Consider the following 14,528-nt stretch of genomic DNA (forward strand, 5'->3'; position numbering starts at 1 on the left):
AAATAAAAATATTTATCTCAATTTTTTTATTTTCAATTATTAAAAAGTCGGTTAATTCGATCAGTACGGTTATCAATTTTAAAAACTGAAAATCGATCGAATTAACTAATTTAACCAATTTAAAAAATCGATTATAATTAAAATTGAATAAATCGAATCGATTCAATCGAATTCACTCGATTTTGGTCGATCTAGTCTGTTCAAACCAACTTTTGCTCACTCCTAACCTTTAACTCCAAAATTAGGAGCATAATTATTCTTTTTATCTCGTTGGAAGCAAAAAATAAAAAGTTTACAGGTTCTGATACATGGGGAGGCATGTCGCTTCTCACCAAAGCCCAATTCACCCCTTCAAAAAATGAATGCCATTTCATTACTGTTGTTCCCCTTTACATGCAATTTATTTTTGTGGTTCTTTTACCGTAAGGCCTCATATAAGATCACGAGCCACAAAACTTACTTATGAGGTTTCTGGGAATCTTAACGGTTGCCCAACAATATTGAATAGTGTGGCTTAATTTCTTGACCCTTGAAAGGTGTTCTTTCATGCAAGAGTTCATATAAAAAGATATCGAACATGCACCAGTCTACTACACTGCAATGACCCTTTCCTCGAATGATTTTTGGGATTAAATATTCATATGTCCCAACAAAAGACATTGATTGAATATTGGTAGGTTTTGCCATTAACTTTGGCATGGAGCCCCTTATGAAAAGGTCGAAATCTAATTTAGATTTATAATTTTTTTTACCAGGTAAAATGCAAGGAAAAATGTTAATAGTTGTATACAACCATGCATAGGAACATCATGCACACTAACTAAGATGTCACATACAGTGCCATCACCATTGCTTGCTTGATGTGTAGATAAAGATTTCACCAATGTTGGATTGATAGAACAGCGAAGTGATAAGTTGAAATCTGATAGCATTATATGGCCTTTTTTTTTTTTACTAACACATTTTATAGCTTTAAGTCCTTATATACTATACCTAGCATGCGTAGATACACTAGTGCCAACAAAACTTCTGATGTAAAAAACTGCTAAAATCAAATTAATCATTATTTATCAACATGTATATATAATTTTAATTATTTATTACTTTTTTTAGATACGCTAGTATAATTCTATAGCTACTAGTATGATTTTTTTTTTAAATAAACGAATGACATGTGACGAATTTAAGAAAAAGAAAAAAAATAAGAAAAATGGATGGTTGAAATACAAGGGATACTAATCGAGCAGCTTACTCTATAAAATGCTTGTTGGGTTGCTTTTGGCAGAATGAATGAAGATTGCCACCATTACAAAACTCTATCACCAAACAATAGAACTTGTCTATTTCAAAGTATGAATACAGAGTTGGCAAAAATGGATGGTCAAGAAGACCAAGAATCTCTCATTCCGTTTGTGCTTGCAATAACTTGTTTATATTTGCCATGGATGCATTGTCCATCACTTTCATAGCAAAATAATGATTACTTCTTATGAGTTCAACAAGATATACACTTCTAATGTCGCCATATCCAATGCACTTTAGAAGCTAAAAATTACTTAAACCAATTAAGCCTATGGCACTGAGTGTATTAATGGCATCCTACCACCATCCATCACCACCAACCTATCGTTATGATTGTTGTTTCCACTCCCTTGAACATAAACAAGAATGTTATTCATGGCATTGGTATTTTTTGCATCATTTGGTGGCATCTTGGGATTATTACCATGAGCCATCATTTTAGGATCGTATTGGTGGTTAAAAGGTCCTTTTTCATTCACTTTAGGAATTAGAGTTGAATATCCAGGTCTAATAGGTGAATTGAAATTATTAGTTTTGGCCATTCTTTGGTCATAAAGTGGTAGATTGCAAGTTAAGCTATTTTTTTCTTGAAAAACAAATATATTATTTTGTTAGATGGTGCTGCTCCAAAGGATATATCGCTCAATTGTATCATTAAAGATTAAGTGATTAAGAACAATTGTCAGTTTTCATGACTTGAAAATGAGAATAAATAAAGGATGGCATGGGTAACAAACACGATGATCTATAACCCTTCACACAATTTCTAATTAATCAACACATAAAAAAGAAATCACATGAATGAATCTAAGAATTTGGTTGCTTGGTTGGTATTCCTTGTATTCCACAAGCAAGACAATATCTTTAATTGAGAAAAAGTTACAATTACACCAACTAGGAAGTTGTAAATCAATAGAACAAAGAAAGCATGCTACCTTGTTGCAGTCATTTGTTTTTGTGTTTTCATGAAAAGAAATATTGTTTGGAATTTGAACGAAGCACCACCCATCATAAATCTAACAAGTAAGTGGAGTCTAACACATTGGTTATTGATTTGAGGAAATATTATTTATTATAGATAAAAGCCAAACAGGACAGAGAAATAAACAAATAGAAAATTTAGAATTGCAAAAATAAAAAAGGGGGAAACGGATTTGCTGGAACAAAGAAATCATCTTTGGCTTCTAATTCATAATCTAATTGAAGTATCTAAAGATGAATGGTTCACCGTTTAATCCTCAATTTGTGAGATAATGGTTTAATTCCTACCTTAAAACTTTTTGGATTCTTTTTAAAACAAAAAATATATTTTTTCATTTTTATGCTTTCATTATCGTTATGTTTATAAATATTTGCTTGCATTGATTAAAAATGATAAAATCTGATAAAAATTGCTTAAATATATTAAAAATCAAAGTCAATATAAATTAGTTTAAAAAAAATCAAAAATTCAAATTTGAAGTCTACTTATAAATACTTGGACCAAAGATAAATCCAATATGATATCCCTAAAATATCAAATTTATAAACTAAGAAATTCAACTCGTAATTAAATGATTTTTATCTAAATTATGTAAATAACACTAATAACTATTTTTAATGAAAATTTTAAATTTTGAAAAAATAATATTATATAATTATGTAAATAATATACTTTCAACATTTCAATGTTGAATATTTGAATTGTATTACAAAAATATTACAAGATACACCAAATTTGAATATTAAGTGATTTTATATGTTACCTTTATCATCTAAAACAATTAAAAATTGTCTTAGTTTGATTTTTAATGGTGAAACATTTTCAATTTCCACTTCATTTTATTTTAAATATATATTTTTAAATTAAATATGAAAATACTTTTCAAACCTTTAAATGAAGACATTTTTGAAAATATTTTTTAAAAAAATTAGTCTAACAAAAAGTTTAAAACAACAATACTCAAAGTTCAAAAAATTTTACAATAAAAATGTCAAAACTCATCTAGTACTTTTTTACGAGAGAGATGATATTGCTAATTTTATATTTTATTTTATTCCAAAATAATTGTTTAAAAATATAATACTTGTCCATTAATAATGTTTGGTTTAACTTTTTTTAGTCAAACTATTTCAACTTTAACCATTAATATTTTAAACATTTTATTAAACTAATTGTTATAATAGTATATTTAAATGCCTCTTCGTCCAAGATTTTGAAAAAAATATTTTTTTCATATTTAATTAGTAATACATTTAAAATAAAACACAATCAAAATTTAAAAAATCAAACTACGATAGTATTTATGGAATAGAGTGAATATTGTAAATATTGTACCTTTAAAATTTAATTTTAACATAAATTAGCTCACACAAAATAATGAAAATTTTAAATTTTCAAAAAAATAATTATTTTACAATTATATAAATAATGTATTTTTAATTTTTTAATGTTGAATATTTGAATTTGAATATGAAATTAATTAAAAACACATTAAATGTGAATATTAAATGATTTTTAATCAGCTAAAAGTATGACTTTGGTTCTTTTACTATTTCAATTATGTTATTTGAGTCTGTTACTTTAGTTTTAATGAATTTAATATTTGCACTTTTTTAAAAGTCAAATTTAAAGATAATATTGATCAGATTTTGCCTTTGATTTAGAGACTTAACAATGTTCATGATGACTTAGATTACTAGATGAATTTATTTTTGGTTACATAATATACATTAGTTTAAGATCTATAATTATTTTATTTTACTTAAATAATAAATAATATTTTTAAAAATTCTAAAATAATTTTTAGCAATTTTATTTTTTTGCCAATTTTTAATAATATATATTTATATATCATTTCTTTCAATTTAAAGTCAACTCTGTTTTAGTATAAAAAAATTTGAATGTTAATTTTACATTTTACTCTCGTACTTCCTACCTCATCTTATCCCTTTATCTTTTATATCAATTTTTTTATCAGTTTTTGAATCAAAGAATAAGAAAGTGAAAAAACATTGAAGAAAATGCCAAAGGAAAAAGTTTTCATTAATTGGATTTCACCATGTTAAGTTTACTCAATTTTACCTTAAAGCCAGATAGTCTTTCAGAATTCACTCTTTTTTTATGTTCTTTGATTTTTGTTCCAAGATATGTAGTATTGTCAAATTGTTTAAAAAAAATTCGATCTTGGTTGTCATTTGACCTTTGTTTTCTCTCACAACGAAACCCAACTAATTGGCTAGGCGATCGAAGCTTCTATGTTTTTTTTTTTTTATGTTTCATATTTTGATTAGAAGCCTCCATTTTATGGAGTCCTAAATCACTAACTTCCACTCTTGCTTTTGTCATCGCCTGTTGCTCCAATCACAAAAGCATTGACGATAATTTGTCTCCCTTTCTTTTATTTTTAAAGCCTAAGGTTTTAGTTTTTATTTGTTTATCTTCAAAATTTATACATAATTAGCAATTTGAAAGGTTCAAGTTCATTAGTTTTAGAAGTGTTCATGGGTTTAAAAGCAAATACTAGCATTTTTTAGTTATTAAAACTTTTAAGTTTAAATTTTGTGAAAAATAAAATGCATGGTTTTGCTTTTATATGAAGCAATTATATTTGAATATGTGTAACATTAATTTTTCATTCTCAATAAAATTTAATTTTTTGTTTGCTATTTGCTTTCCCTTTTTTTAGCAACTTTTATAGAACAAAACAAGCAAAAAGCAAATAATAAATGCAATTAAACTAAATAAAGCCTGAATTGGCAAGTTGATCTTTTGTAATATTTTATTAAAATTACAAGTATTTTCCATGATATATTGGATAAGATAAAAAGGGCACTTCATAGTCCTATTTTTTTTTTTTTCTTTTTGGACCATAAAATAGTACATACTAGTAGTTAATGTCAATGTTGTGGCTATCAATTTTCTGTATTTTACAAAAACTATTGTTAGAAAAATACCAAAACAAATTATGGCAAATTTGCTCTTAATGTTTGGTTCTAATTGATCTATAGTTTGAGTTATTTATTTGGTAGTATCTGGTGTTTACTATTTTATTAGCTAGCAAAGAATATGAACTTGGCTTATGTTTGTTCTCTATTTATACATCTTACAGTTTGAAACTGGCATCTAATTTGAATCTCAACATAATAACAAATTTGATAGAATTAATGTGAAAACTATTTTCCCTAACTTGAACATATAAACTAACATTGTTTGGATTTTGTGAGAAATAATGTGCATTTTCAATGAAATGAAAATTCTGATGTCTTTTAATAATCAATACAAGTTTTGAAAAATCCATGTAATCCACCTTCATTTGCAATATCTAACATGTTTTTTTGGGGGAAAAAAGAAAAGAACCTATGCTTATCAAGTTATGAATTTTTTAAAGTCATCTAAAGGCTTGGTAGATGCATTGACTATATCAATGTTCTTCTAAAATATTCAAATTTTATTATGATAATTTGTATAACCTTTTTTCTTTTCTTTTTACCTGAAATTTGTTATATATACAAAAAGTCATTTATGAATCTATTTGTCTTTTTTTTTTTTCCATATGATCATTAAATTTGATTTAAAATGAAGAAAATAATGAATTCTAATCTTAAATATGATTATTTTGGTATTCATGCATAAAAGAGTATTATATGTCTAAAGTTAAAGGAAGTACTTCCTTTTAGAAGGAACAATTTATAATTTTAAACCCCCTTAAATGGAAAAACTTTTTGTTAATTGTTTTTCCTTTAAATGTTGACATGTTTTAGTTACTCCTTGAAGATATCTAACTAAAAACATATTGAAAATTGCATGTGATCAGATTATATGAATAACAAAAAATAAAAGATAGATTTAAGCTTTTGTTGAATAATAAAGAATTGAAAGGAATAGCATAACGGTGACAGATGACTTGCCTTTTGTTGGATCCAATAGTATGTTATGATCAAATTATATTAAATTAGACGAAAGCCAAGAACAAGCTAATGACTTTAGAACCATATCAAATATATTATGTTTTTGTTATAAACATGTTAAATTATACCAAATGGAAACTTCAAAAGTAATGTGCTACATTTTAATTATAGCCTTTAATTTTGGTGTATTTAATATATATGTCCTACATTTTGAAAAATTAAGTGGTAAAACATGTAATTGAAATAAATATTTGTATATTTATATTTTGTCCTTAAGAATTATGATTTTCTTTATTTTTAGTTTATGTTGTTTTAGCTTTCTTGACACGTTGCTTTTTCTAGCTTAAATCTTAACTTTTGACTAAATTCTTCAAGTTTGTTAGTGTCACATCACCTTTTAGCACTACAAAAAAACTTTTATATACTGAGACTTATTTATATTGACATTTAAATTATGTAAGTAAAAATAATTTTATACTGACAAATTTTTGTTACTATTAGTATAACCAATTTCCATGGACTTTACTCTCTAAAAGCTACTTTAAAGTTTTATTTTTTTTACATTTTTGAATTAGTCATTGCTTTGTTTTTTCTTTAATATTATTTTTAATTCAAATTTAAGTTTACAATTTATTTTATTTTGGCACTATCTCACTAGGCATATGTCATGTACATGCTATGGTTTCATACTATGGATTAATGACCTAATTTGACTACAATCCTTGATGCAATAGTTTTTTTAGATGCTTGTATGTCTATTTTTCCATATTGAGCTTTTGTTATGTTAAGCACATAATTTCATCCTTACAATCTAACATACATGTACCATTTTGAAGCATTTGAGATATGTCCTAAGGAATTTCATTCCAAGGTTAGCACTCTATATTTTACAAATGTTTATTTTTTATTTACATATATAATATATTACTTTATATGTTGTTATACACGTATATATGCTACAGCAATTTAAACTTTAGTTATTAAAGCATTACTATATTTTGGAAGATTACAATGATGCCTACTAGCTTAATCTCTAAGTATACTTAGTATTTTAACAAAATGATAAGGCTTTGGCATCAATAAAAGTTGGTTTCTATATAGTGATTTAAATATCAATTGGGTTTATATTTTCTTCCTTTTAAATAGATAATTTTTAGGGATTTTTTTAAATATTTTGTGTTTTTATGTGAGATTTTATTAGTTATTGTATTATTTTGTCTATTGATTTATTCTTATTAAAACAAGATATACATCATATATTTGAAGTGTGAAGTTGACTTAATAGAACTATTTATGACGTTTTTTTGTTATCAATGAAAAGTTTCAAAGTCGATAATTAATAATCTATAATTTTTTAGAGTTTTTTTTAGCTTAACCTATTAAAATAATTTTTTCATAAATGATGTTTCAAATAATAATTTTGTAAACTTTTTTTTTATTTAAGTTTGCTTAAAGTATAAAATTTTAGATGAATGAATTATAGGATTGGATATATGCATTATCATTTGATAATCAATCAAGAACTTATTTTGATCTAAAAATAAAAACGATGTTTTCAATATTAAAACTTCTTTTCTTATTGCATACTAGCATAAAAAAAGGGTAAAATGATAAACTTTTAAAGTATAAAAAATTTGTACACTCGATGAAGTGAGAGCAAAACAATAGTTTATTAAAAACAAAGCTTTGGTATTAATATGCACCATGTGATTAGAAAAGTTCAAACTAAAATGTCATGTAAAAAAATATATATTGTTATCAAATGCTCTAAAATCGACTTTTATAAAATGGTTAATATGAATTATTCATAAATTATAATGAAATATTTAAGAGAAATTATTTGATAAATTGACAATGGAGTTTTTTTAACTCTATAAGTGGGGTTAAGATGCTAAAATATGTCTCATTTTTTTAAAATTAGTTTTTTTTATTTTTTTAAATATACACTAAAAGATATGTGTATCCATATTAACCCCGATTGTAAAATTAAAAAATTTCATTATCAGTATATTAAACAATTTTCAATGTTTAATGTGGTATTTGAAATTTAAATATTTTTAATGTAATATTTGAATTATGAATATTAACTAATATAATAATTGAAAGGTTGTTTGTCTACTCCATGTTATCATTTAACATTAATTATATTAGGGATAAGTATCATTTTAGTTAATAAATTCATAATTTATGTATTATATTAAAGATTTTTAAAATTAAGATATCATATTAAATATTTTATTATAATTTAAAGGAGTTAATCAAGGTAATAATTCTTTATAAAAGTATAGTGATTGAATTTATTAAAATTTGAATATAAGAAACAAAACAAAAATTTTGAAATAATATAGAAACCTAATTCTAACTAAGACTTTTTAGATCACACCCTTATTTTTTAAAATAATTAACCAAAAAAATGGTACGTTAATTTTACATTTGATTTTATTAAAAAATAATTATGTACAAATATACTATTATAAACACTTCATCTTTCATGGCAAAAAAAAACTCCACCTTAAAATTTAAAACTTTAATATAATATTAATGATCCATTTAGATAAATGATAAAATTAATTTTGATGAGATTTAAAATAGTGTTAATGATTAGATTGATTATTGTAGTAGTGAGATTTTGAGTTTTAACAATAGAATTAAAATTAGTGGTGAAATATATATTTTGATAACAAAATAATAATGACAATGAGATAGAGTATAATGAGAAAAAAATTATTATTAAAGATATTAAATTAAAATTGATATATAATTGAATTTATAATCTTTTTATATTTATACGTTGAAAAATAATTAAAAATTAATAAAATTATTTTATATCAAATAATAATTTTATTAAAAATTAATAATAATATATTATATTTGTTCTCTTAATTATTTAAGGTTTTTTTTTGTTTTATACATAGTTAATTATTTATATACTTCTTTTATTTACTAAATATATTTATTATATAACTCACTGTTATCTATGTTTTTATTTATATGACTATTTTTGTTTGAGAATAATAATTATTTTTGCAAATATAATAATACATTTATACAATTTAAAATAAAAATAACCAATATTTATTTAATTTTATTAATATATATAGTTAAATATTTTAGTTAATTATTTAATTATAAAAATAAGTGCATTAATAAATTATTTTGTAGTAAATTTAATTTTATTTAACATCTAAAATCTTTAAATTTTATTCTATCAAAATTGACACATTATTTTGCATTAAAAATATTTAGAACTTCAAGTATTAAAAATAAAAAAAAATACTTTGAAATAGTTAATATTTATGGAAATAATTATTTAACAATTATAAATATTATTTTTTAAAAAAATAATATCAAACATATAAGACAAAAAATATATAATAATTTAATTTTAAATTAATTTATTTTATATAAAAATAAATTAATTTAAATATAAATTCAAAATTAACTAAATTAAAACAAAAATAATTTTTATATTAAAAGACATTTTAGGAACTAAAAAGTAAATAATAATATGGATATTATGATTAAGTTTAGTGTAATAAAGCCCTAAAAGCTTGCCCCTAGTATCAAATAATGGCATTAGAGCAGTTGACAAGCATCAATCAGGCTAGACCATAGCTATCCAAATGCCTTGTTATTGTGTAGTTAGACAAAAAAATGGTTCATTTCATAGGGCACCAAAGGTTGTTGGCTTACAAGAGCCAACAATCACCCTGGACTTATCAGGTACTTAATAATCCAACCTACCAAGGCATTAAGCATGTGCATTGAGAAGTTTTTAAAATATGTCTGCATTACATAATAGACATGAAATTCTTTGCTGCTAACTTAAATGAAATAAAATTCTTGCTAACTAATAGCTATAGCTTTTGCTATAACAATTGGGGCTTGTTCCTGACAGCTAATATCAAACCAAAAATTTTTTAGTGTTGTTAAAGGGTGATTGTTGGTTGGTGCCTAATATCCTAACTTAATGAGGCATCAAGTGTGCTTTTGAAAGCCCTTTAGGTTCATTAGCAACAAGAATACTCTGCTAGTTTAAAGCAAATAAAGTTCTTGCCAACAATTTATAGCTTTTGGTCTAGCAATTGAAACTTGATCTTAATAGTTGGTGTGGCTGTTGAGGTACTAATACCTATAATGTTAAACTCATATTGTTTTTTATGATATCAAACTCTCTTATTGTTGTTGTCTAATAAGTTTGCTTAAGTGTTTTAAGATTAAAATTTTGTTTTCAATTTTTTAAGACAAGTTCATAAAGATTTAAGTTTGAATAGGAAGTTAAGAAAAGTTAATCGAGTTACGGAATGGAAATATAAAGCGGTAATCCATTACACTATCAACTGTTTAAGGAAAATTTAAAGGTGTGTTTAGTTCAAGAGAAATATTAGAAGTCGAAATTTTGCTTTTCTTAATTTTATTCCTTAGTTTAGTTCGTTGAATTTGATTATTGAATTTTTCTAAGATTCCCAACAAAGTCAAAAAAATAAAAACAAAATAAATTTTATATTTTAATATCAACAACATTTGTTAATATGAAAACATAGTAATTGATAAAACATAGTAATTAAAGGATGGAAAGTAATTTATGGGGAAAATGATCTTGAGCTTATATTTGGAATTTAAGAATCCATGTAATTTAAAGACGTTTTAAAGATTAAGATGTAGTTTTTATTGAAAACATGACAAAAAAATTTCATAATTCAACAATAACAATGTTTGTAAGATAAATAAAATGCATTTTTTGTTGAAAACATGAAAAAAGTTATTTTTTAAAATTCAACAAAAATAATGCTTCTAAGATAGAAAACACAATCTTTATTAAAAACATAAAAAAAAATTTCATAATTCAACAAAGACAACATTCCTAAAATAGAAAGCATGATGTTTGTTGAAAATATGACATTTTAAAAAGAAAATACAATCTTTGTTGAAAACATGAAAATATTTATATTTTTTAGAACTTAATAAAAATGACGTTTTAAAGATAAAAACATAGTTTTCGTTAAAAAAATGAAAAATATATTTTTTAAATTCAATAAAAATGACATTTTAAAAATAAAAGGTAGTTTTTGTTGAGAAAATTACTTTTATATAAAAAAAAACAATCTTTGTTGAAAATATAAAAATATAAAATATAAAATATCTTTACTTAATATTATAACACATAAAATTTTAAATACGTTTACTTAATTTTTTTCTGCGTAAGGCTAATCAATGTTAGGATAGTAATTAAAATTGTAAGATTATATTTTGTCAGCTCAAAGACTTAAATTAAACTAAGAGGGAGAGTGAATTGGTTGATAATAAAATTTTCAAGTTTAATATCCAATAAGCACAAAATTCACAAATCAATTTTTCTAAGCAAATAAACACAATAAATATGAGTACACTAATAATCTTAAGAGTAAGAGATAGAGATAAAGAGTCAAACATTGAAATTTATAGAAGTTTGACCCTTTATTTAGGCACTTACATCCTCTTTCTTGGCCTCACTTGCCAGTGAGTTTAATTCACTATATGTTGAATGTTACAATCTAGTTCTTCAAAGCTTTATACAATCAACAACAATCTCTTAAAGATTATCTTCCTTATTAAGCTCATAATCTTATAATACAAGTTTTGAAGTGTTTTGGAAATTCAAAAAACCTCTATAAGGTTGGTTGTTTACTAATTTGAAGTACAAAGCAAGATTAAGAAGAATATCAAGAGAAAAACAAATACAATAAGAGTTTATGCACTTTTTCTACAATAAAATGCTCTTTAATGCTTGGAAAAAATGGTAGATAGAAGTAATAAGTTTTTTTTGCTCTTGATAACTTAAAATGTGGCGAGAGACCTCTATTTATATGTTAAGAGTGGAAGATAGCCATTGCTTGCATTAATTATTTGAAGCCTTTGCAAAATTTTAGACAAAAATAGCTGTTGCAAGCATTTTGGGCATGAGGGGATCGATCCCTTCATATAGGGGATCAATTGGGTTAGTTAAAATATAGATAATATTTACATGAAAAGACAACCAATTGATCCATAAATGATACCAATTAATCTCCTCAGGTGATCGATCCCTTTTCATGTTCTGGAATTAAATTTTTATTCTCATTAAAAAACTAATTGATCCATACAAGAAGAGGATCAATATTGTCTTTAAAACCTTGAACTAATCAATCCATAAAAAGGAAATGATCGATCGATTTTCATGAAAATTGCACAAGATTCTTTTCTGGCCAAAAAAATGAATTGATCCCCTTGAAAAAGATATCGATCCCTTCTATGCAATTTTGGCCAATTTTCTTTTTAAACTATGCTAGATGAATTGAACACATTTTTAACTAGATAAAAAACTAAAAAAAATATTGAAATTAAGTTCAAATCATTTTAATTCAATTTTAGTAAATTTTTTGTTTTGTCATTTCAAAATACTTTATTAATTTAAAGTTAACAGTCTTTCCTTTTTCAAAATGACAAAATCAGTAGTAAAAATTTACTTTAAAAACATTTTTCTTTTTTTAGAAAAAGCTCATCTTGAATTTAAACAAGATTAACAAAATTAAAAAGCCATTTTTCATCATATACACAACACACATACAAAGTAGAAGTCTTCCTAGCAACATAACAATTTAGCAACTTTTCATTAGCAAATTTTCACAACAAACTAAATTTTCTTCATTTTTGTCCTAGCAAAAAGTACCTAAAAGTAAGGCAACAATACTATAACCAATTTAAGATCAACTTGCTCATTCAATTCAAGGTAACAATACCATAATTAACATAAGGACAATATCATTAAATCTTAATACTATAGCCCACCATAGCATCATAAAATCAAGAATGAACATAACCACAATAGCACATTCATAGCATCATAATCAAACATAATAAACTTTGAATCTTAAAGCCACATAAGCAAGTAAAGAAAAGTTCATGCCATTATATGCGAAGTACCAAAGTTGATGCCATAATAAACTATTTTTAAGAAAATTAAAAACTTAAAAACAAAAAGAAAATGTAGGAAAAACATTTAGGCTTGGCTCAAAAGATACATTAAGATGGAAAAGAATAAGGAGAAAAATGATGAAAAAGTTACTTTATTTGCTTTTATGCAATCCGAATTTGTCCAATATTAGTGCTGACTTGTTGAACTTATGAAACCATATCATTTTTTGTTAATTTCATCTTTTTCAATCTAGGGTTCATATCCTTAACCAATGACTATAAATTCTTCATTTGAGTCATAAGAATTTGCAAAGCTCTTTGGGTATTAAATAGTTGCCTAAAAAGATATTTTTATGTAATAACTTGTGAAACTTTTTATGAAATATTTTGAACTTTATGCTCAATTCCAAGTTTACTTTTTTTAATCCATACCCCAGCAATATTTTGAGTGTATCCCACACTATGAAATGTATGAATTCCAAGAATACTAGTAGGATTAGGCATAATTTTTTTTATCACTTTTAGTATTAATACTCAACCTTTTAAGTAAATTGCTAATGGTTATCCCATATATCAAAATGTAGTCCCTATTTTGAGCAGTTTTCATCATATCATTGAAAATAAAGTACACAAGATTAGGTTTCTCCTCATATTTAATCTTATACATTCACTAAAAATCTTGTTTCTTATTGATGAAGTATTGGGTTCCAAAGGGTGTTAACACATTTGATGTTAAGATGAATCAATCTATTATGCATGTTCAACCTAGAAGCTTAAGTTAGAGCAACCTTCAAATCATTATTCTAAAAAATATCTTGCGTCAATCCAAGTATATCACACCTAGTGTTTGTGTTTTCATTATCTTTTAACATGAAAGCTTTAGGCAATAATTTTTGGTCCATAATTATTTCTTTACCCATTACAAAGATTTTAAATTTATCAATATAATATCTATTTCCATGTCCATCAATTTCAATATAGTTTGCATTACTATAAAATACCCTTATTAGATTCTTAAAGATAATGCCATCTAAGGTAAAATAGTTCATCCAATCAAATTCTTCAAAGACATGCAAATATGAAAATTCAATGGATTGGAAGAAGTTAAGATTGATTACCCTTCCTTTCTTGACTTCTCTATAAATAAAATGAGTCTCATATCTCTCATTTGCTATAAAATTTTTAAAATTTTAGCTGAAAAAAAGCTTGATTGATGAACTAGAGGCTCCCATTGGTGGTTTCTTTTTATGGTAAGAAAAGATCTTGTTTTAGGTGTTATGGAAAAAATGAAATAGTGAAAATAGATAGGTTTAAATGAAATTGATGAAGGAATTTGTGAATGTAGGTGACAAGTAGTAATATATATTTGTGAGAAGAGAAAAAATTAAATGAATGAAAGAGTT

The 14,528-nt window shown here is 24.4% G+C and overlaps 1 protein-coding gene across 1 annotated transcript; it reads right to left on the minus strand.

Moving 5' to 3' along the window:
• Positions 1–200: 200 nt before the first annotated feature.
• On the minus strand, positions 201–1,844 carry AGC1.7 (AGC kinase 1.7). Its single transcript, XM_089754042.1, is given in 7 exon segments — positions 201–391; positions 394–522; positions 525–764; positions 767–950; positions 953–1,042; positions 1,237–1,623; positions 1,665–1,844. Coding segments are annotated over 7 exon segments (1,401 nt in total).
• Positions 1,845–14,528: the final 12,684 nt, after the last annotated feature.

The sequence above is a fragment of the Durio zibethinus genome, chromosome 25 (genome assembly GCF_047325235.1).
Source record: "Durio zibethinus cultivar Kanyao isolate XHJ-2024 chromosome 25, ASM4732523v1, whole genome shotgun sequence".
Classification (NCBI taxonomy): domain Eukaryota; kingdom Viridiplantae; phylum Streptophyta; class Magnoliopsida; order Malvales; family Malvaceae; genus Durio; species Durio zibethinus.